At 46.4% G+C, this 24,033-nt stretch overlaps 1 protein-coding gene across 2 annotated transcripts in view; it reads left to right on the top strand.

The window, feature by feature from the left end:
* The window catches only part of shprh (SNF2 histone linker PHD RING helicase), a 169,310-nt gene that overhangs the window by 128,617 nt on the left and 16,660 nt on the right, over positions 1-24,033 (top strand). For both annotated transcript variants that reach the window (XM_072498445.1, XM_072498444.1), the window contains exons 22-27: positions 487-630; positions 4,553-4,654; positions 11,330-11,401; positions 14,167-14,355; positions 16,421-16,513; positions 21,975-22,061. In XM_072498445.1, the coding sequence (XP_072354546.1) occupies positions 487-630; positions 4,553-4,654; positions 11,330-11,401; positions 14,167-14,355; positions 16,421-16,513; positions 21,975-22,061 (687 nt within the window). The remainder of the gene's footprint in view (positions 1-486; positions 631-4,552; positions 4,655-11,329; positions 11,402-14,166; positions 14,356-16,420; positions 16,514-21,974; positions 22,062-24,033) is intronic.

The following is a 24,033-nucleotide window of genomic DNA, read 5'->3' as shown; positions in this document are numbered from 1 at the left end:
TTCTGCGGGTTGGTGAATCAGTAACTAGAGGGTATGGTTGTCACCAAAAGAAAAGGTGAAGTGACTTTTTCAAATGACTAATGGTGTTAGGATATGAAATGCTCGACCAGAAATTACAGTAGAAGCAGAATCCATAATATGGGTGTAGATGTAACTATTTAGAATTTTAAAAAATAATATGGGGGAGGATAAGAGAAGACTAAATGTTTTGTTCTTTAGGTAAAAAAAGAAAATTGACTTGCACAGTGTCGTAAGAGACCTTGTTGATGCATGTTGGGCATGCAGGAATGAGTGTGTATGTGGTATGTGCTCGAGTGTTAAATTGTGTGTTAGGTAGTGTGTGTTTGAGTGTTAAATAATGTATGTTTACATGTTTGCGTGAACATTTAGAGAGAGATAATCTCAGGAATTGATGTACTTAAGCTGGAAACAGACAAATCTGTCTTTAAATATTTTTTAAGCACCTGTTCTCCATTGTGTCTGTAGTTGCTTCACGAATATTGGATGGCACTGCGCAATCGTGTTTCTTCTATTGATGAATTAGCCATGGCAACTGAGCGCTTTCAAGTGCGCCTTCCAGACGAGCCCAAGCCAAGTCTTCCTCTTCTTCACATCATTGAGTCACATGAGGTACAAAACTGGGGAGCCGTGTTTGGATTCTTGGATTTAGACCATGCTAGAGACTGAACGTTGTAAGAATCCTTCCTGTTTCTTTCCTTTGTTGCCGTTTCTTTTATTTTATTATTTTTGGTCTGTGGACCCATAATCGGAATGTGCCTTTAAACAGAAGATTGCTTGCCAGGACAGTGTGCTCCTAGGTTTTGTATTTTGAAGAGGAGAATCCAGACTCATCGGTGCTGAGTGAATCTTAGGAAACAATTTTGGCTGAAATCTGATTGAATGGCTAACTGGCAACCGGTGTGTTGGTCAGGGGCAGTGTTCTGCCTGATAACAGTCAGTGATTTGTTCCTGCCTGATGCTTTCTGAGATAACTTGCCAGAAACATTGAAACCTTGAAGAAAGAGGAGCTGTGTTTGCTCCCCCTCTCTACTGCCATTTGCCTCCTGTCTCAGTGAGTCTGCAGTGAAGATCATTACAAGCATAAGGAAAAGAAAATACACAACTGAAGGCCTAACCTTGAGAAAGAAATTATGGAAGACATCCATCTGAATCCAAGATCCTTATCCTTTTATTTTATTCTTACTTCTCTTCCCTTCCTCCTCCCACCCTTTCCTTCTGTGTTGTTTTTCTGTGTGTGTGTATAGACAGTGGGACGATTTAGATTCGGGGTGGGGGGGGGGGGGGGGTGAAATCAGGTAGTCGACGGTCAGTTCAACTTCTGTCCGTTTACAGTTAATAATAAAAGGTTACTGTTGTTTAAATTTACAAACCTAGGGCGTCATTCTCCGACCCCCCAGCGGGTCGGAGAATGGCCGTTGGCCGCCGTGAATCCCGCCCCCGCCGGTTGCCGAAGTCTCCGGTACCGGATATTCGGCGGGGGCGGGAATCGGGCCGCGCCGGTTGGCGGGCCCCCTCGCTCGATTCTCTGGGCCGAAGTCCCGCCAAGAAATTGCCTGTCCCGCCGGCGTAAATTAGAGTACCTATTTACCGACGGGACAAGGCGGCGTGGGCGGGCTCCGGGGTCCTGGGGGGGGGCGCGGGGCGATCTGACCCCGGGGGGTGCCCCCATGGTGGCCTGGCCCGCGATCGGGGCCCACCGATCCTCGGGCGGGCCTGTGCCATGGGGGCACTATTTCCCCTCCGCAACGGTCTCCACCATGGCGGAGGCGGAAGAGACTCTCCCCACTGCGCATGCGCGGGAAACTTCAGCGGCCGCTGACGCTCCCGCTCATGCGCCGCCCCGACGTTATTTCCGCGCCAGCTGGCGGGGCAACAAAGGCCGTTTCCGCCAGCTGGCGGGGCGGAAATCCCTCCGGCGCCGGCCTAGCCCCTCAATGTTGGGGCTCGGCCCCCAAAGATGCGGAGCATTCCGCACCTTTGGGGCGGCGCGATGCCCGTCTGATTGGCGCCGTTTTGGGCGCCAGTCGGCGGACATCGCGCCGTTTGGGGAGAATTTCGCCCCGGTGACTGTAGTCAATTTAACTCAACCAAAACCACGGGTGTTAATATAAAATCTAATTTTACCTGTGTTGCGTCTCTTTGAGTCAATTGGAGCTGGAATTGACAGTAACCCAGGGAGTCGTAACAACATGAAAAGGGAAGAAGAATATGTGAGTTTTCACAAGTTTATAATAAGTCAAATAGGCATATGAAGGTGAAGGTATGGAAGAATATATTGGCTAGCTGAGGAGGAGTGAAAGGAGCCTGAACACTGGAATAGACCAGTTGATTTGAAGGGCTGGTTTCTATGCTGTAAATTCTCTGTAGTATGTATGCAGTATTTATTGGCTCTGAGTGCTTCACAAGCAATCAGTGAGTCTTTGATTGACAGAAGTGGGTGAAGCAATTTCTACTGGTTGTGAGATTTGTTTAAATACCAACAAATTTCTGTCCTGCACAGACCACAAGAACAAAATGGAACCTTTTCTTTTCTAAAATGTTGCTCTCTTTCTGCCAGCATGGAGGAATTAGTCCTGCCCATGATTTGAAGGGAACCAGAAATTCCTGACTTTATAATATATGCTTTATGTATAACACTGATACTTCCTCCGTGCCTCAGTGCTTTCTCTTTAGTTCTTCCTTCTTTGGCTTACAAAGGGTGGAATCCTACAGTTAGGGCCTTGTTGAAGACGCTGATGGTGAGAAGGAAGCCAGGTGCATCTGAGGCCAAATTTGGAGAGCTCTTGGTAGGTTGTAGGGCTGGAGGAGGTTCCAGAAATAGGGCGAGGTGAAGCCATGGAGGGATTTATTTATTGCACCCAACACAACCTGGAGCAAGATGTCCTAGGACAGGGTTTTCCCAAACTTTTTGAGCTGCGGAACTCCTAGTGACCTCACAAGATCACCGGGAACCCTAAACATTCGCACAATGTCAATGCCATATTTTGCCACGCAATAGGAGCGAACACAGAAATCAAATAAAAGTATTTTCTAGCTATATCTATACACCTATTAGGAAGAGCACACAGTCACAAACACATTCGCCAGCGTCATGGCCTCCTCACATTTACCCCTGGCAAAGCCACCCTCCTATGGCCCCTTAACATTAATCCCTGGAAGTAGGACCCACTTTAGGAATGGGTAATCTGGTAATTAAAAAGTTCCCTTATTTAAAATATACATAGGCCTTTTTAATGGGAGGAATGATATTGGAAAGCTGATTCTCATATTGAACACAACCACCACTCTCTCTCTCGCACACATATACACACACACAACACACACCCTCACTCTCACACTCTCGTATCTGTCTCACATTCACAAACACTCGCGTCTCTCTCACACAGTCACTCATAGAATTTACAGTGCAGAAGGAGGCCATTCGACCCATCGGGTCTGCACCGGCCCTTGCAAAGAGCACCCTACTGAATCGCATGCCTCCATCCTATCCCCGTAACCCAGTAACCCCACCTAATCTTTTGGACACTTAAGGGGCAATTTATCACTGCCAATCCACCTATCCTGCACATCTTTGGACTGTGGGAGAAAACCAGAGCACCCGGAGGAAACCCACGCAGACACTGGGAGAAACTGCAGACTCCCCACATACAGTCACCCAAGGCCAGAATGAACCCAGGTCCCTGGAGCTGTGAAGCAGCAGTGCTAACCACTGTGCCACAGGGCCGCCCCTATTTTCTCTCTCTCACATACGCGCTCACCCCCATTATCTTTCGCTCGTGTGCACACACACTCACTCCCTGTTTTCACATACACGCACTCACCCTCGCTCTCTCTCACACACACACTCACCCCGTCACTCTCTCTCTCTCTCACACACTCATACTCCTGTTCCCTCTTGCACGCACTCACCTTCAATCTCTCTCTCGTTCTCTTGTTCTCTCTCTCTCTCACACACACACACCCCAATGGAATAAGTCAAATCCGCTAATCAGAGAAATGTCTTTGATCGCTGGATGCTGATAGGCTGTAATTATATTTGAAATTGGTCAGTTGCTCCTTTTGAACTGCGTTTGCCGGTCATGTGGCAGCTCTCAGTTCTGCGGACCCCCTGGAGACTCTTCACGGACCCCCACAGGTCTGTGGACCCAGTTTGGGAACCCTTGTTCGCGGCCATTGTGTGATGCTCCTCTCTCCAAAAAGAAGCCATTGTGCAGCAGCAATAAATGGATGTGGTGTACCCAATTATTTCTCCAATTATGGGGCAATTTTAGCGTGGCCAATCCACCTAACCTGCACATCTTTGTGAGGGGGTGAGACCCACGCAGACACTGGGAGAATGTGCAAACTGGGACGGAATCGAACCCAGGTTCTCAGTGCTGTAGGCAGCAGTGCTAACCACTGCCCCACCCTGCCGCCTTGTGTGGTGTAGTACCTATGCAGCAAATGTGTATTTTATTTTTGTCGCCTAGGTAACACAAGGTGAAATTTCCGACTCTCAAAGCCAGATCAAGATCACTATTTCATTTTACAGGTAGAACAAAATCGAATGAAACTCCTAAATGACAAAGCTGTGGCTACATCGCAATTACAGAAGAAGCTCGGTCAAGTCCTCTACCTCACAAATCTGGAGAAGGTGAGAATTATTTGAATGTGTGGAACGTGATCTAAAGTACATCTAAACAAACAACATTCCAGAATAGCCAACATTGCTTTGGCTCCATCGTGACCATTTTCCTGTGGGCTGGAATTATTCATACAGGGAGCAAATGCCCGGAGCAGTGGTACAAAGGGGCCCATCCTATGCAGTTGTCACAAATTTGGGTGCTGGATACTTGCTGCCTCTTGTGATTCCCAACTGGTTGCAATAGCTGAAGATCTTGCTGCATCAATCTTTCTGTTAGCTGCTGTATGGTTTCAGGCCATTACTGGAATGGAAAGAGGGGGAAAAAAGGAGTTTTAGCAGCAGTTGATCTATCTGGGATCAGTGATCCAGCTAACATCATAGCTATTGGGAATCGTTTTGTTCATTGTGACCCAGGATGGCATCTGCCCTCTTGTCAATGTTGGTCCCGCTGGGCTCCTTCAGGTGTATTTGTCAGGGTTCCTAGGGCCATCTCCCACCCCAGATGGCTGCAGGTGCATAGAATAAAGCTTCTCCCCACTCTTGCCTCCCTCTCTTCTACAGCCACCCTCTAACGCCTTGCTTCTTCACCCGCCCCTGGAATGGGATTTGATCAGTGGGATGGGAGCCGAGTTCCACCCAGAGGAAGAGCACAATCTTTGGGCTAGCATCTCTACATCTGAACTGTCCATTCTTTGATTTGTATGCTGTGTTCCTTTTTGCTTCATTGACCCAGAGGGGATAGTAGCATCGTGGCAATTTTACCAGGCCGATAATCCAGAGGCCTGGCCTAATGAGCCAAAAATGTGAGTTCAAATCCCAATTCAATTCATTAAAGCTGCAATAAAAAAACTAATATCAGTAATGGTGACCATGAAACTATTGGATTATTGTAAAAAGCCATCTGGCTCACTCATGTCCTTTAGGAGAGGAAATCTGCCATCTTGTTTTATAAATTTAGATTACCCAATTATTATTTTTCCAATTAAGGGGCAATTTAGCGTAGCTAATTCACCTACCCTTCACATCGTTAGACACGCAGACTCGGGAAGAATGTGCAAACTCCACACGGACAGTGACCCAGGGCCAGGATTGAACCCAGGTCCTCGGCGCTGTGAGGCAGCAGTGTAAACCACTGCACCACCATGCCACCCGGAATCTTTACCCGATCTGGTCTACATGTGTCTTCAGATCACAGCAATGTAGTTGACTCTTAATCTCCTTCTGAAGTGCATGGCAAGCCAGTCAATTGTATCAAATCACTACAGAATGATCAAATAAGAGTAAAACAGGACCAGTGCTAGGCTCAGCTACAGCAAAGGCGCACCCGGCCCAGGTGACCCTGCAAAGTCCTCCTCACTAACATCTGGGGAGTTGTGTCCAATTTGGCAACAGCCTGACATAGTCATACTGAAAGAATCATACTGTACAGACAATATCTCTGACTCCTCCAGCATCATCCAGTGTAAACATCTTTGGCTGTTCAAGATTATTGGCACAAAAGCCAATAAGAAGAGATGTTTTACTCTGTTATGCTCTGGATTGCACTGCATAAAAGAATGTTGGAAGCAAATGCAGTCGTAACTTTGAAGGGAAATTGAATACACAGGCCTGGATTTTCACCACGATGGACTGTCTGTCGTGGTTAAAATGGAGGATGAGCCTGGAAATTGGAAACCCCATCCCCGAACATGGCACTTGCTATTTTCATGGGGGCGGGAATGGAGTCGGACCGATGTTTGGTTTGCAGGGACAGTTGGCTATTTAAATCATCAGCTGCCTCCACACAATTCTGAATTTTGCAGGCCCAGAGTGTGAAACCTGAAAAATGCAGATTAGACCAGGTAAGAGCAGACCTGAACTTTTTGGATTCATTTAGATAGCCAGGCTACCCCTTTAGAGAAGCATGGTGTACCCCTTTGGTCCTGCTCCTGGGACACCTTTGCAAGAGGTATGGTTCCCTTTGGAATGACTAAAAGTAGGCATAAATGTGCATAGACACATTACTGTCTGCCTCATTTGAACTGTCAACAGACCTATCAAAATCAACCATCAGAACTGTCAAGAAGATCTGTCAGACAGGGTCAGGTTCACAGAAACAGAAAAGGACGCACATTTAAAAAGGGAATATTTTCAGGGCTATGGGGAAGGGGAGGGGAATTGGGCCTAACTGGGGTGCTTGATCCATGCTTAAATTTTCAGAAAACGTGGGAGATTGGCACTCCTGGAGAGACAGAATAGTAATTAGAGAGAAAGTGATAAATGGACAAGGTAACCCCTAGGAGTCCTTCTTGGGATGGATTGCAGGTCTCATTTCCATGTAGCACATAAAAGGCGACTGAATCAGACACTTTATAACTCTTCTTTCTTTTTCCACACAGTTTTGTGTAGTTAAAGTTTTGATTGCAAAAAAATTGGGAGTTTACAGCAAAGAAGGAGGCGATTCATCCATTATGTCTTTACCAGAGTGGAATTCAGGGCATGGAATTATCTGATGGATTATTAATAATCCAGGATGAATGAAATAATCTGATTGGATTAGTGTTAACCTGTGATGTAATAGATAATCTGAGGGATTAGTGCTAATCCAAGATTAGGTACCTAATACATTGGATTAGTACTAACACAAAATGGAATAACCAAAGGAGTGAAGTAATCTGATAGATAAGTGAGAGAGCAGAATTGAAGGAAATTGGTATTAGTAAGAAAATCATACTGGGGAAATTAATGGGCTTAAAGGCTTAAAAAATCACCAGGGCCTAGCAAATGCATTCCAGAGTATTAAAGGAAGTTACCCTGAAAATATTGGATGTATTGTTAGTCATATCTTCCAAAATGTTGGAGCAGTTCCTACAGATTGGAGGGTGGCGAATATAACCCCACTATTTAAAAAGGGAGGGAGAGAAAAGGGAGAATTACAGACCGATTAGCCTGACAGCAGTAATGGGAAAGATGCTGGAGTTTGTTATAAAAGATGTGATAACAGAACATTTGGAAAGTACTACTGGGATTGGACAAAGCCAGTTTGGGTTCATGAAAGGCAAATCATGCTTAGCAAATCTACTGGAGTTTTTTGAGGAAGTAACTAGTAGAATAGATAAGGGAGAACTAGTGGATGTGGTGTATTTGGCCTTTCGGAAGGCCTTTGATAAGGTCGCTCAAGAGGTTAGTGGACAAAACTAAAGCACATTGGATGGGGGTAATGTATCAGCATGGATTGAGAATTGGTTGACAGACAGGAAACCGAGAAGGGAATAAATGAATCATTTTCAGAGTGGGAGGCAGTATCTACTGGGGTACCACAGGGATCTGTGCTTGAGCCCCTTCTGTTCATGATATATAGAAATGTCCTGGATGAGGGAACCAAATGTAACATTTCCAAGTTTGCTGATGACACAAAATTGGGCAGAATTGAGAGTTGTGAGGAGGATGCAAGGAAGCTTCAAGGTGATTTAGACAAGTTGAGTGAGTGGGCAAACACATGGCAGATGCAGTACGACACGGCTAAAGTGAAATTATACACTTTGGTGCGAAAAACAGAAAGAAAGAGTATTACTTAAATGTTGATATATTGGGAATGTATAAAGGGATCTGGGTGTCCTTGTACACCAGTCAGTGAAAGTGGAGAGGCAGGTACAGCAAGCAATTAGGAAGGTTTGTTAACCTCCATTGCAAAAAGATTTGCGTTCGAGCGTTCCACCACACACATGCAGATAATGGAACCTCCATTACCTCTGCCCAAAATGTGATTATTTTTAAATAATAATCTTTGTCGTCACGGGTGGGCTTACATTGACGCTGCGGTGAGGTTGCTGTGGGGAGCCCCTGGTCGCCACACTCCGGTGTCTGTTCGGGTACAGAGAGGGAGAATTCAGAATGCCCAAATTATCTAATAGCACATCTTTCGGGACTTGTGGGAGGAAACTGATGTTGGAGCACCCGGAGGAAACCCACGCAGCCAAGGGGAGAACGTGCAGACTCCGCACAAACAGTGACCCAAGCCAGGAATCTAACCTGGGACCCTGGATTTGTGAGGTAACAGTGCTAACCGCTACCATGCGACCCACAGGACAGGTGATAAATAGTAGGTCTTTGAAAGGGAACTTCTGTCACCATTCACCATCGTCCCTCACCTAGGAGCCGGGATGTGGCGACTGGGGGCTTTCCGCAGTGGCGTCGTTGCGGTGTTGGTGGAGGCCCACTTGTGACAAAAAAGAATAAGTGAAAGTCAAGCAGATTTTCGGAGGAACGTTTGGTGCTGCAACCCAGAGGTCATAGGTTAAAGCTGCCTGCCTCTTATTTCTGCTGAAGCCACACCAGATGCACCATCTAGAGGAAGTAGGAAGCCTAAATTAAAGCAATGGTAATTCACCAAGAGTGTGCAAATAGGCATTTGACAAAACATTATGTTCTTAAATTTACTTTTTTGTAAATGACGTCACATGAAATTTATTGAGTAATACCTCTTCCACATTTTGCTCATCATTGTATCCTGACTACGAACTTGTCCGTACAATTATTTTATGATGAAGGTCAATACACGGGATCCATTGGGTGATGTACAAAGGATCTATGCATGGTTGAAAAATTGCTTATTACATAGGGAGGGGTAGTGGGAGGGGGTTGTTCTTCCACCTCCAGTGTCCTCGTCTGAAGATGTCTGATCAGTGCCTTCAGCCTCCTCAACCTGTAATACTTGCCGCAAAGCAATGTTATATTGAATGCAGTATGCAAATATTTTGAAGATCCCCATGCTGATGAGTATTCAAGGGAACCTCATGACATAGCTGGGTATCCAAAGCACAACTTTAACATGTCTATATCTGGTTCCATGACACCTCTTTTTGATCACGTTGCTTTTATTGCAGTGAACTTGCATTTTATTGGTGGAATTCCTTGCAGGTATCATGAATCAAGCTATTCCATGTCTCTTATGAGCTAGCCCTTGAGTCTAATTTTAGCAACAAAGCTCTGGCATATTGGACTGCCACACTGAAAGTTTCATAAGAGCTCCCAGGCAAGCTGCATGAACCTCTTCTGGTTGCACACCACCTTGCTGGTGTCCATTTGAAAGGCACCGACATTTTCAGAAGTCTCTGCTAAACATTTGTCAGAGGAACTGGCAAAGCAGTTAAACTGTGATATAATGCAAGTGTGAATAATATAAGAAATTTTCATTCTTTATAGTTTGTTTTCGCTGTAATATTATTAAAACCTAGTTTAAAATGCTTACAGACAGTATGTCCACTGGAGCTGTGATTAAAAGGGATGTAATCAGTGATTTTTTTTCAGGGGTGTTTTGCTAATAGATATTAAAACAACATTTTACGTGTTTGCAGATAGAGAGCTAATGTAACGTTTGAGCCTGGCTAAACAAATCAAGACACATGTTCTAACAAGAGACAAATGAATGCTGTGTGCTTTGAGTGTGGCTGGTGCAGCTAATGGGTGGGGTCAGGTCTGTTTGGACAAAGGAGTTGCTTCCAGGGCTCTAAGCGGAGAAGGTGGTTTGCAGTGTGGGCCTAAAAATGTTTATCTCGCCAAGGACTGTACCAAGAAAAGTAACTGAAGCCTGATTGTCAACTTCATACACAAGTGGCATTTGAAATATATGGTATTGCTTAATTGGAAGCCAGAAGCAAGTTAAACCATTGTAACTGTGCTATTTCTTTGTTACTTTGTGCTGAATTCTGTGTTCTAATTAAAAGTTTGTTTTAATATTTAAAAAATTTTAAAAAAAGATTTGCGTTCAGAAGTAGGGATGCCTTACTACAGTGATACAGGGCCTTAGTGAGAACGCACCTGGCGTATTGCTTACAGTTTTGGTCTCCGTACCTAAGAAAGGATATACTTGCCACTTGCCATAGAGCGAGTGCAGAAGAGCTTACTAGGCTGATATCAGAGTTGGTGGGACTGTCCTACGAGGAGAGATTGATTAGACTAGGCCTATATTCACTAGAGTTTCACGGTGCCGAGAGCCCAGGTTTAATCCCGGCCCCGGGTCACTGTCCATGTCGGGTTTGCACATTTTCCCCGTGTCTGCGATGTGTAGGATAGGTGAATTGACCACCCTAAATTGCCCCTTAATTGGGGGAAAAAAAGTATTGGGTACTCTAAATTTATAGAAAAAAAGATTCACTAGACTTTAGAAGGATGAGAGGAGATCTGATTGTAATGTGTAAAATTCTAACATGGCTGGACGGACTAGATGCAAGGAGGATGCTTTCCCTGGCTGGGGAATCTGGAACCAGGGGACGTAGTCTCAGGACACGGGGTAGACCAATTAGATCTGAGACGAGGAAAGATTTCTTCACACAAAGGGTAGCGAACCTGTGGAATTCTCTACAACAGAAGGTTGTGGAGGCCAAGTCACTGAATGTATTCAAGAAAGAGATAGATTATTTTTTAGATTTTAATGGCATCAAGGGGTATGGACAGAAAGCGGGAATATGGTATTGAGATCGAGGATCAGGCATGCTCATATTGACTGGCGGCGCAGCTTGAAGGGCTGAATGGCCTACTGCTGCTCCGAGTTTCTATATTTCATAAGTTCTAACCCAAAGTGAAGTGACCTGATGGGTTATTACTAACCTGAATTACAACAATAGCAACAACTGCTATTTGCATTTACAAAGGAGGAAATATTTTAAAAGTCTAATTTGATAACTATCCTACATTTTATTTTAGTCTCAGGATCCATCTACAGGCAGCGTCAATCCAGATCCCTGTCCCATCTGTGCACGACAATTAGGACAGCAGGTAAGAAGTTAGCTGTCGGAATGGGAGGCTGCAGTGTGTGACAATTCATTCAACACATTCACACATGGGTTTCAGATAAAACTTCTTCCCTGCATTTTAATCAAGATTGAGAACAAGATCTGGCCAGATAATTTTTTAAAAATTAAATCTAAAATGTAATTTTAATCAAATCTCTGAAACTCCTCATCAGACGGTGGGTTTATTTTCAAAATGTGTTTTCTTCATAATCAGCTCTGGGTCATGTCAATTTCTTCCCTCACTGATTTCAATTTGAGCTTTTTAGAAGTGTTTTGCTCGCAGATGCAGCTTTTTATTTCAGTACACGAGTTCATAATTGTGCATGAGAGTTTGTTAAGCTGTGTGTCAACTCTGATCTCTGTGCATGCAAAATATGCTTTCTGTAGTTTATTTTGGCAAGTGCAGAATTATCAGAATGTAATGTGGAAACAGATTTAATATTTTAAAACAGCTTGCATTTATCTAACAACCCAGGGTGCTTCACAGGAGTGTTATCAAACATAATTTGATATCAAACCACGTAAGAAGACAAAGGGGTGTTTGGGGGGTGGGGGGAGGATAATGGAGCGAATTCTGGGTGGGGGGATAATAATGGAGTGAATTCTGGGTGGGGGGAGGATAATGGAGTGAATTTCGGAGCTTGGGTCTGAGGCAGCTGAAGGCAAGGCTACCAACGATGGGGCGATGAATAATGTAGATGTAAAAGAGGTCAGATTAGAGGACAGTTTTGTTGTGCAAAAGGTGCTATATTATGCAATTTATTGTCATTCCCTTAAAGTGCAAACATTTTGTTTCTCCTTCAAATGATTTCAAAGCTGTTTTCATCTCCCTGACTCCCCACACTGGTTTTGTAGACTGTCTGTGCCAAGCTGTTGCTGTCACGCTGTAACAGAGGGTAATTCCCGTTGCCAAGTCTCCAGTAATCAGCACTTAAGGTATTTGGTCAACTACTATGGGCCTGACTCACTCCAGCTGCAGTGCCTGAACTGAGCATCAAAGGTTCCTCATAAACACACCCTTCCAGTTCCCTCATCAGCACCAGTCCCACATAACGCATCATTCTGATTGTTACTTTTAAGTTCAGAAGTTCTAATTACAGAAAGAAAGAACTTGCATTACTATTGAACTTTTTGTGTCCTTTGGACATCTCAGTACTTCACAGTTAACAAACCTTTTAAAGTTTAGACACTGTATTAATGTCACCAAAATGAGCAGCAAATTCCAGCAAGCTCTGACAAATAGCAACGTAATCAGTTCAGTTTTAAGTGGCCATGTTGAAGCATGAATGTTGACCAAGCGATGAGGAGAATCCCCATGTTTCTTTTTAACTGATACCTTGGGATCTTTTGCACTCATCTGGGATAGCCAACGGAGCCTCGACTCAAGATGGCATCTCTGAGAGTAGCATTCTCTGTGTTGGCCCAGATTTTGTGTTCAACCCCTGCAGTGCGACTTGAAATCCTGCCGTTCAGGGTAAGAATTTTTCAGATGGTGGACTTTTTGCAAAGCACATCTCTGCCAATTCCGGCTGCCCCATGGTCATTTAATGGAGGCCGAGACTTCCGTCCCAATCTGGCAAGGAAGGAAGTTCCCTTTTAGAGAGTTGCAGGCAAATCCAATTAGTCGGCAACTCCGTGGATGAGAGGCGACTTAATAGAGATTTATAAGATGATGAGGGGGATAGATAGAGTGGACGTTCAGAGACTATTTCCTCGGGTGGATGTAGCTGTTACAAGTGGGCATAACTAAGATTCAGGGTGGGAGATTTAGAACAAAGCGCAGAACAGGTCCTTCGGCCCTCGATGTTGTGCCGAGCTTTGTCCGAAACCAAGATCAAGCTATCCCACTCCCTGTCATCCTGTCTTCTCCATGCTATGCTGCTTGCACTGGGTCACCAGTTCCACCGTCTGTTAAGGTCCCACCAGGATGATTACCCCAACACTGGCGAAGGGTATGCTTGATTGCTGTACTGATGCATGCTCATCTTCCTTGACTGCAGCCGATTCTGCGACTGCGTTCTAATATAGGAGGGATGTCCGAGGTAGGTTCTTTACTCAGAGAGTGGTTAGGGTGTGGAATGGATTGCCTGCTGTGATAGTGGAGTCGGACACTTTAGGAACTTTCAAGCGGTTATTGGATAGGCACATGGAGCACACCAGAATGACAGGGAGTGGGATAGCTTGATCTTGGTTTCGGATAATGCTCGGCACAACATCGAGGGCCGAAGGGCCTGTTCTGTTCTATGTTCTGTAGTCCCAGCAGTGCAAGGTTTGAGCAGTGGCCATTGTTAGAACTGCAGCCAATCCTGAAGTAGAGGTGCTAACGGAGAATAATGATGGAGTTAAAGGGGGTATGAACTGATGGGCACAGGGCACCCTCGAAGGACGTTCCACCCTCTCTTGCCTGACACCAGCCTGCACAGTAAAAGCTGCCAGACTACCCACCTGGTGTAGGCCACCCACTGCTGCAGGTAATAAAGTGGCAGTAGCCCACCGTTGTAAAATATAAGACAGGTCGGGCAGGCAGTTAGGCGCCATGCATTTTACAACTCCCCTCCATGGACAAGGGAGCATAACCTTTTGCCCAGAAGCGAGCGTGGTATCCACTGAGGCACAGCTGACCCCTATATCAAGTTGTGTAAAACACTGAAGGAAACTGAAGTCTTTATTCCACCAGCTTTTTGTAGGCGCTGCTTGTTTGCCAACTTGTTTTCTTTCTCTGTTCCCTGTTCTCTTCTTTATTCACAGTGGGCAGTACTGACTTGTGGACACTGCTTCTGCAATGACTGCACAGCCATTATAATAGAACAGTACAGTATTGGTGCTCGACGGAGCACTATCAAGTGTGCGATTTGCAGACAGACAACAGCACACAAAGAAATCTCTTACGTATTCACAACTGAGGCTGCAAACAAAGAAGATGAATTTCCTGTTAAAGTAAGCTGTCTTAATGAACAAAATCTTCTCTGCATAATGGAGGGGGCCTTTTAAAAGCTATTTGCATCATTGTTAATTTGTGTACCTAAAGCAGAGACTGAAACAAGGGGGATATAACATGGGAACAGCGAAATGATGCACAAAGTAGGAGCAACTGGGATCATGCTGAAGGAGGGTAACCTTGCATTGTTTTCCTTTCGCAAATCGAAAGAAGTATTCTACTGCAATGATCCCAGAAATGGGGATGTGCTACATATGTATTAATATTGGGGCCTGCATTAGGAATCAGTGCACCAAAAAAGGAGGACGACCCATAAGAAAGAGTTGATCTGGGGCAGCACGGTGACACAGTGGTTAGCACTGCTGACTCACGGCGCTGAGGTCCCAGGTTCGATCCCGGCTCTGGGTCACTGTCCATGTGGTGTTTGCACATTCTCCCCTTGTCTACCTGGGTCTCACCCCCACAACCCAAAGATGTGCAGGGTAGGTGGATTGGCCACGCTAAATTGCCCCTTAATAGGAAAAAATGAATTGGGCACCACAAATCTGAAATTTCCCTGAGTTTAATTCTACACGTATTACTCTCCCTCTGTATATCTCACAAAATGTTTCACTCTGTTTTATTTAGCAAAGCACAAATACCTTAATTACATTATAACTTATGAGTTCAGCTGTTTGCTTGTTCAACCAGTTTACTTGGAGACCCAGTTCACTTCCAGTACCTAGTGGTGTAGATGCAGAAGCTTCAAAGTAACAGCAACCATTTGCATCAGTAAAGGTCTTCTAATAAAGAAATCATCCCACTGGCTTTACACAGCCCTAATCAGCCCTACAACTTAGGATGGCAACTGCTCGGCCCAAGATCATAAATTACAGAGAGTCTTGAACACAGCCCAGTCCATGCGAACCCGCCTCCCATCCATTGACTCTGTCTACACCACCTGCTGCCTTGGAAAAGAGGGCAGCATAATCAAAGACCCCTTCCACCCGGGTTATTCTCTCGTCCAACCTCTTCCATCAGGCAGAAAATACAAAAGTCTGAACACGCAGAAACAGGTTTAAAAACAGCATTTTCCCCGCTGTTGCCAGACTCCTGAATGACTCTCTTATGGACTGATCTGATCTCTCTACGCATCTTCTCTACATCCAATGTCTCTGTACTTACATTGTGTATTTATCTTGTGTCCCATGTCTTCCATGTATGGAATGATCTGCCTGGACTGTTCGCAGAACAATACTTTTCCCTGTACCTCAGTACACATGACAATAAATCCAAATCTAATCATATGAAAGTGGACAAGAAGTCAAAGGAGCTTGGTCAGTGATGGATTTTAAGGAGGATGTAAAAGGAGAAGAGCCTGGTGTAAAGGCAGAAATGACTTCCAGAATATCTGGTAGAAGGCTGCCAGTGGGGGGATGAAGACAAGGAGGGCAGAGTTGGAGGAATGGAAAATTCTGGATGGGGGGGCCTGCTGGAAGTGAGAGGTTACAGCGATAGAAAGTAGCATAGCCATGACCGGGTTTAAACACAAGGGTGAGAATTTTTCATTTGAGGCATTGGTGGATCAGAAGCCAATGCAGGCCTGCAAGAGTTGGAGTGGGCAGTCTAATTTTGCATAAGCTAAAGTTTGCAGAGTGTCAAATATGGAGGCTGGCCAGGAGGGTTTTGATTCTGGAGGTGACAACGGCATGCATGAGATGGGGGCAGAAGCAGATAATGTTATGGAGTTGGAGGTTTGACGAGCGGGATTTGGAGTTGAATAGGAAGTCAAGGTTCCAAACAATCTAGTTCAATTTAAATCAGGAACCAGGTTAGGATATGAAATGTTATAGAACCCTTGGTGGGAACCAAAGACAATGGCTTTTGTCTTGATCAACTGAAATTAAGTTGTGGTTCATCTGAGGCTGGATGTTGGACAAGCGTCAGCCAATATCAAGGCTGTGGAGGGAAGGAGAGAGGTGCTGAAGTTTTAGAGCTGGCTGCTGTCATTAATCTCACAAGACCAAAAGTTTAGCATCATGTGGTTGGTTTTAGTCATTCCCTCTTCTGTGCCTTCTGTTTCAGGGTAGCCATTCTACCAAAGTGGAGGCTGTGCTCAAAACCCTGAAGAAAATCCAGCGAAAGGAGCCTGGAGCCAAGGCCCTGGTTTTCTCTACGGTAGGTTTTAATAGCTCAATTTCACAGTTGGTACTTGACCAAATAGCAATTCAGGACTTCTTGCACTCCTGTCCTTCTTGACAGTGGATTTAATCTTCAGCTTTGAATTTAAAAAAAAAAAAAAAATTATTTTTATTTTATTTTTTTTTCCGTCTGGAACCGTCGTCTTTCCCCAAGTAATTTTTCCTCCGGGGCCTCTGCGTATCTCCTGTCCACTCTCAAAATCTCCCCCACTAACCTCTCCCTTTCCATACCCTCTGTCTTCTCCCTATGAGCCCTAATGGAAATTAGCTCTCCCCTGATCACCGCCTTCAACGCCTCCCATACCACCCCCACTCGCACCTCCCCATTGTCGTTGGCCTCCAAGTACCTTTCGATACACCCCCTCACCTTCCCACACACCACCTCGTCCGCCAGCAGTCCCACATCCAGCCGCCACAACGGGCGTTGGTCCCTCTCCTCTCCCAGCTCCAGTTCCACCCAGTGCGGGGCATGGTCCGAAACGGCTATAGCCGAATACTCCGCCCCCTCCACCCTCGGGATGAGCGCCCTGCCCAGAACAAAGAAATCTATCCGGGAGTAGGCTTTGTGTACATGGGAGAAGAAAGAAAATTCCCTGGCCTGTGGCCTTGCAAACCGCCATGGGTCCACTCCCCCCATCTGATCCATAAACCCCCTAAGTACCTTGGCCGCTGCCGGCCTCTTTCCAGTCCTTGATTTGGAGCGGTACAGTGCTGGATCCAACACTGTATTGAAGTCCCCTCCCATTATCAGGCCTCCTATCTCCAGGTCCGGAATGCGCCCCAACATGCGCTTCATGAATCCTGCATCATCCCAGTTCGGGGCGTATACGTTTACCAACACCACCCACGTCCCTTGCAGCCTACCGCTCACCATTACATATCGCCCTCCATTGTCCGCTACAATAGTCTTGGCCTCAAATGACAAAATGACACCCGCTTTCCCACCAATATTGCCACCCCTCTACTCTTCGCATCCAGTGGAATACCTGTCCTACCCATCCCTTTCTTAACCTGACCTGGTCCGCCACCTTCAGGTGTGTCTCTTGGAGCATGGCCACGTCTGCCTTCAGTCCCTTTAAGTGCGCGAACACTCGAGCCCTCTTCACTGGCCCATTCAGGCCCCTCACATTCCACGTTATCAGACGGATTGGACGGGCTCTCTTACCCCCCCCCCCCCCCGCCGACTAGCCATCTCCTTTTCTGGGCCAGGCCCGTGTCCATGCCTCCCTCACCCTCCAGTCCGACAGAGGGGGGACCCCCGTCCCGACCACCTCTTCTGTGTCCCATTCCCTTTCGGCCAGTGCAGCAGCAACCCTTCTCCCCCCCCCCCACCCTGTCTAGCTTTTTGGCTCCCCCCATGTCACTCCCGTAAGTCAGCTGACGCCTGCTGACCCCGGCTTCCCCCGCCGTCCCATTGAGCTCCCCACGTGGGAGTCTCCCAATCCATATGCATTCCTTCGTTCCCCTTCCTGCCTTTCCAAAGCCCGCTCCGCCCCCTCTGGCGGAGGACCCATGTAACATTTCTTGCGCGTGATTGACCCCCGATATACAACAACCATCACACATCAAACCCCAAAACATACCCCCCACCCTAACAAACCCTCAGTTAGAGTCCACCTTTTCGGCTTGTACGAAGGTCCACGCCTCTTCAGGCGTTTCGAAGTAATAGTGTTGGCCCTTGTCGGTGACCCACAGCCGCGCTGGCTGCAGCATTCAGAATTTCACTTCTTTCCGGTACAACGCCGCTTTGGCCCGGTTGAAACCCGCTCTCCGCTTTGCAACCTCCGTGCTCCAGTCCGGGTATATTCGGATCTCTGCATTGTCCCACTTACTGCTCCGCTTCTTCTTGGCCCATCTCAGGACCCACTCTCTGTCCGTGAACCGGTGGAACCTCACCACCATCGCCCTTGGCGGCTCATTTGCCTGGGGCTTCTTTGCCAGCCCCCGATGTGCCCCGTCCAACTCCAGCGGCCTCGAAGGGGCCTTCGCGCCCATCATCGCCTCGAGCATTGTGCTCGCGTATGCCCCGGCATCAGCCCCCTCCACTCCCTCAGGGAGACCCAGGATTCGCAGATTCTTTCTCCTCGACCTGTTCTCCAGGTCTTCGAGTCTTCCCGCCCACCTCTTGTGTAGCGCCTCGTTCTGCTCCACTCTCACCGCCAGGCCCACGAGCTCGTCCTCGTTCTGACTGACTCTTTTCTGTACCTCCTGGATCTTAGCTTCGTGGGCCTTCTGGGTGATCCCGAGTCCTTCAATTGCCGAAAGCATAGGCGCCAACATCTCCTTGCGCATCTCCTTGCGCTGCTCCTCGAAGCAACGCTTGATGAACTCCTGCAGCTCCCATTTGTCCCTGGCCGCCGCCATTTTGTTTTCTTTCCCTCGCTTCTCCCGTTGCTCCAGTGCCGCTCCTTTGGCCGTTACACTTCTGGTCCGTTTCATAGAAGTTGGAGGGGGACCTCTCTCTTCCCTTCCCCATGGGCTGCGTCAAAAAAAAAAGCCCCGTTGGGGCTCCTCTAACGAGCCCGAAAGTCCGTGGTAGCGGGAGCTGCCGAATCATGCAGCTTAGCTCCGCATAGCCGCAACCGGAAGTCGAAAGGGAATCCTTTTGGCAGTGTTTGCTTCACCAGTCTGCCCCAAAAGTCTATGGAAACTCCTGAAAAAGGTCTGAGAGTCGGTTCCAGACGGGAGCTGCCGAATGCGCGACCTACTCCTCCATGGCCGCCACCGGAAGCCTCGTCCCTGCTTCTTCAATGGCCCTGGTAGATCTTTTAACCGTTGTTCCCTCTGCTGCTAGAATTCACCTTTGATAGAGTCAAGTCAGATTGCAGCTTTAAGCTTGCCCTTCCCCCGCCTGCATGCTGGAAGAGGCCTTTGTCTATTCCTGCAGCTCAAGCCAAATCTTTTACTGTTTCTGCCGGGTCTGGTAGCCAAAAGACATAACATTCCTGGGGGACACTGTCAGGGGAATGCTGCAGTCTTCTTCCCACACCGGGAAATGTCAAACAAATGCTGTGGGGGCCCTGTAAAAGAGCCCAAAAGTCCGTTCCAAGCGGGAGCTACCGAATATGCGACCTAGCTCTGCATAGCCGCACCCGGAAGTCTCTTCAGCTTTGAATTGACAGGTACAGGTGCATGGATGATTTTGTCGTCACGCTAATAATCCAGAGGCTTGGACGAATGATCCAGAGACACGATTTTAATTCCTACCATGGCAGCTGGGAAATTTAAATTCAATTGATTAGATAAATCTGGAATAGAAAGCTTGCCCCAGAATTGGTGACCATGAAATTACTGGATTATTGTGAAAACCGAGCTACAAATGTCACTTCGAGCGGGAAATCGGCACCCTGACCTGGTGAGGCCTTTGTGTGACTGCGGACTCACAGTAATGTGATTAACTCTTAATTGTGCTCTGAAAATGGTCCAGCAAACCAGTCAGTTGTATTCAAGAAGGAGCCTCACTGTCTCCTTCACAGGGGCATTTGTTGATGGACAATAAATGCTGGGACCACTAGCAATGACCACAAGCTCTGAAGAAGGGTCATAAGGACTCAGAATGTTAACTCTGGACGTCATTTAGCTTAAAAAAAAATATAGAGTCCGTTCTGGGTGACATTCGAGTGCCATTCCTTGGCTGGGCTCTCCTCGGCAAGGCCGATAGATGCTGGGTGGTTGTTCGATCTGCTGTCAGCACGGCTAAGTGAGGTTTTTTTTTGGAAAACAAGAATTTTATTTGTAATAGTAAAGTAATGATATGCTGCTTGTTCAATTTGAGGTTACACGGTATTACTATTTCCGAACATGTCTGAGAGCGAGCAATGTAATTACTGATTTTTACATGTAATACAAAACCACTTTATCTCAACATGGTAACTATAGAAACGACCAATACAATGGGTTTTATATGAAATTCCATTTTCTAAAGCAATCAGTTCATTATTTCAGTAGTAAAATAATCCCTAAAACAAATGTTTGTAGAAGTCTTGCCAAAACCTGTATTTGATTGTTTCGCACGTATGCCAATTTGTTGATTTTCCTTTTCATTTTGTTTTAGCAGTTATTAACTATAACACTCTTGTGCGGTTATACTCACATTGCCACATGCTGGATTTTTCCCCCAGATGTTTAGTACTTCAGTCTGGCTTCCAGAGACATGGCACTCTCTTTGGCAAACCAAACAAAGCAGTCTCTACTCATCACAGGTGGAATTTCCCTCCACGCCCTGCTAAAGCAAGATCCATTTACTCCATCATCATCATCATTATCACACCTTGCCCTAATGCAATAGTCATTATGCAAGCTCAAATCTGAGGACACAATTAGCAAATACTGGGAAATGCATTGGTCCAAACATGTTCAAATACCCACCACAAGCAAGCAGACTGATTTTTTAAAAATAAATGTTTTTTATTGGGTTTTTGAATATAGTATATTTACAGTTATGTACACAGATTAAAATATATATGTAAAGAAGAAAAACAAAACTGGTAGGATATTGTACACTAGCTCAAAAACAGCAACTCTACAGCTAACAATATTACGTTTAACAAATAAGTAGGCACCTGTTTGTGGGGGGGGGGGGAGAAACTGGTGATGTACATATACATTTGGGTGCTGGAAAAACAATTACAGTAGTTATGTCCAATACAGAGAGGACAATACAAGAATGGATCTGATGTTGGTGTTGTTACTTGCTTCTCCCGGACGGTTTTCGCTACCGTTGTTGTTGTGCGCTCACCTGCGCTGAGGCCGTTCGTCCCGTCTTTCGCCCGTATTTTCCTTCCTCTGTATTTGCCGAGTTTGTTGTCGTTTCTAAATGGGTTTGTAACCTCACTTAACTGTGCGAGACTGGGATCCGACAATTGTGGGCGGGATTCAGATTGTGACGTCTCGCAAGTTCTGGTTCGATCCTGCGACGGCCATCAGGAATCCCAGGGGAGGCCTCTCCTGGGATCTACCGGCCATGTCTGGATTCCGGCAGAGCGTGGCTGATAAATCACGCCCTCTTTCTCTCTCAACAGATGCTGCCAGATCTGTTGAGTTTGTCCAGCATTTTCTGTTTTTATCATCTATTATAAAAAAGCTTCACTGCCTGAGTGGTAACTCTACAGCAGTGGGATATCCACCCTCTAGAAAACCCGCCCAATTTTCCTTTCGTCCAAGAAATAAAGAACTAACAGCTGCAAAGTGCTTTCAAATATGTTGAGGATGTACGGTGCTATATAACTGCAGGTCTTTTTGGTTAAATATAAAGTGTATAGCCCCCACCCACTAGCCATCTGTAAATGTACAGAGCTATCCTGTTGTGTCTGTCCCTGTGCAGTGCTACATATAAGACAATAATTTTGGGCAGTATGACTTGCATTGAGGGTTATTGTTCTCAAGATTTCAGTGAATTATTCTCACCTAATTTGCATTTTGTGCTGTCACCTTTACAGTGGCAGGATGTGCTGGATATAATCGGGAAAGCTTTATTGGATAATAATATGGAGTTTGTTCAGATCAATGGACTCCATAAGTTCCAGGTAAGGAAAGACTTATCTATTTAGATGTATACCCAGGACCTAAAAAATATGTGTCTGACCAGGGGATTCATGATGTAAACAGTATTTGTTCTAGTCCCTGTGCAGGCTAGCATTTATTGGCAACCCTGCTGGACCGGGTTTGTTACAATGCAGGGGATTGTGCGGTTGTTTCGGAAGAGCCAACCACAAGTGTGAGACTGGTGTTGCAAATAGGCCACGTTGGGTAAGGATGGTAGGTTTCCTTCCCTTAAGGACATTAGTGAACACGATGAATGAGATAATCCAACAGTTTCACGCTCACTTTTCCTGGTGTCCGCAGTTTAGTCCCAGATTTGATCAACTGAATCCAAACTCCCGGGGCCAGATTGTCCAGCTCCCCTGCAGCATATTTTCCGGTGGCAGAGGTAGCTTGGCATTGACTGCCAGTGGGATCTTCCAGTTCCGTTAAAATGTACGGCACTTTACTTGGCTTGCCCACCCCGCCACCAGGGAACCTGTCACAGGGGGTCAGCTTTGACGGGACCCGAAGGTTGCCCTGGCAGGAAGGACGTGAAAATCCCAACTATGGTCTCTGGACTATTTGTCTAGTCCTCTAATTAGTATCAAGGCCACTACTTTCCATACCCCTGACATTCTTAGAAAGCTTTCAGTTGTTCATGCTGGAGATCAGTGAAGACTGAGGGAAACTTTTGTTATTGGGAATTTTACTACAATTAGCAGAGTACAGGTCCTTTCACCATGTCCTGAATTTAGGTCACATTTGAGACTCCCTCCCTCTCATACTAGTTTTACTTGGTGCCATTTCCTCTTCATTGCTGATTTTATACAATCCCAGTCCCTCTTGAGGCCCTGGTTTTCCATTGTCCCATTCCCTCCTGAGGCCCTGGTTTTGCATGATCCCATTCCCTCACGAGACCCTGCTTTTCCATGATCCCATTCCCTCACTAGGCCCTGCTTTCCCATCATCCCATTCCCTCTCAGTGCCCTGGTTTTCCATCATCCCATTCCCTCTCAAGCCCTTAGTTTTCCATGATATAGCTCTCGCACTCGCGCTCTCTCTCTCGCGCTCTCTCTCTCGGTCCTGGTTTTCCATAATCCCATTCCCTCTCTAGGCCTTGGTTTTCCATTTCTCATTCCCTCTGGAGGCCCTGCTTTTCCATGATCCCTTTCCCTCTTCTGGTATGGTTTTCGATAAATTCATTCCCTCTTCGTTTTTTTTCTCACATTGTTTAGTTTTCCTGCTTTTTCTCCAAATCTTTTTATTTGCAGAGTTGACAAGTTATTTTCTACTACGATGTTTTTAGTTATCTTTTCAGGTAAGACATAGTGGGCAGCAATGGAAGTGCTATAGCCGTATAATGTCAAGGACACCTGGGGGTAGATATAGTGGGTTCTGAAGGGAGGAAGAAACTATGAAAATAATTACTGTGTTAGTCATCTCAAATGCAGAAAAATTCCAATTGATTCCTCTGTGTTTACATATGTGCAATGGCTACGTGGGGCACGGTACAGGAGAGTGCCCCATGTGCAAGAAACGACCCAGCCAGAAAAAGTACTTTAAGCATTCGAGGGCACCCAGTGCCTAGGAAGCTACCTAGGGTAAGCTTTCACTTCCTGTCCCCAGAAAACTTATCAGAAACAGTGGACGTCATTCTCCGACCCCCCGCCGAGTTGGAGAATCGCCGGGGGCTGCCGTGAATCCCGCCCCCGCTGGTTGCCGAAGTCTCCGGTACTGGATATTCGGCGGGGGCGGGAATCGGGCCGCGCCGGTTGGCGGGCCCCCCCGCTCGATTCTCCGGCCCGGATGGACCGAAGTCCCACCGATAAATTGCCTGTCCCGCCGGCGTGGATTAAACCACCTTTTGAACGGCGGGACAAGGCGGCGTGGGCGGGCTCCGGGGTCCTGGGGCACGGGGCGATCTGGCCCCGGGGGGTGCCCCCCCGGTGGCCTGGCCAGCGATCGGGGCCCACC

The sequence above is a fragment of the Scyliorhinus torazame genome, chromosome 4 (genome assembly GCF_047496885.1).
Source record: "Scyliorhinus torazame isolate Kashiwa2021f chromosome 4, sScyTor2.1, whole genome shotgun sequence".
Taxonomy (NCBI): Eukaryota; Metazoa; Chordata; class Chondrichthyes; order Carcharhiniformes; family Scyliorhinidae; genus Scyliorhinus; species Scyliorhinus torazame.
Note: the sequence above shows the minus strand (reverse complement) of the source record. Positions and strands in the feature narration are given on the sequence as shown.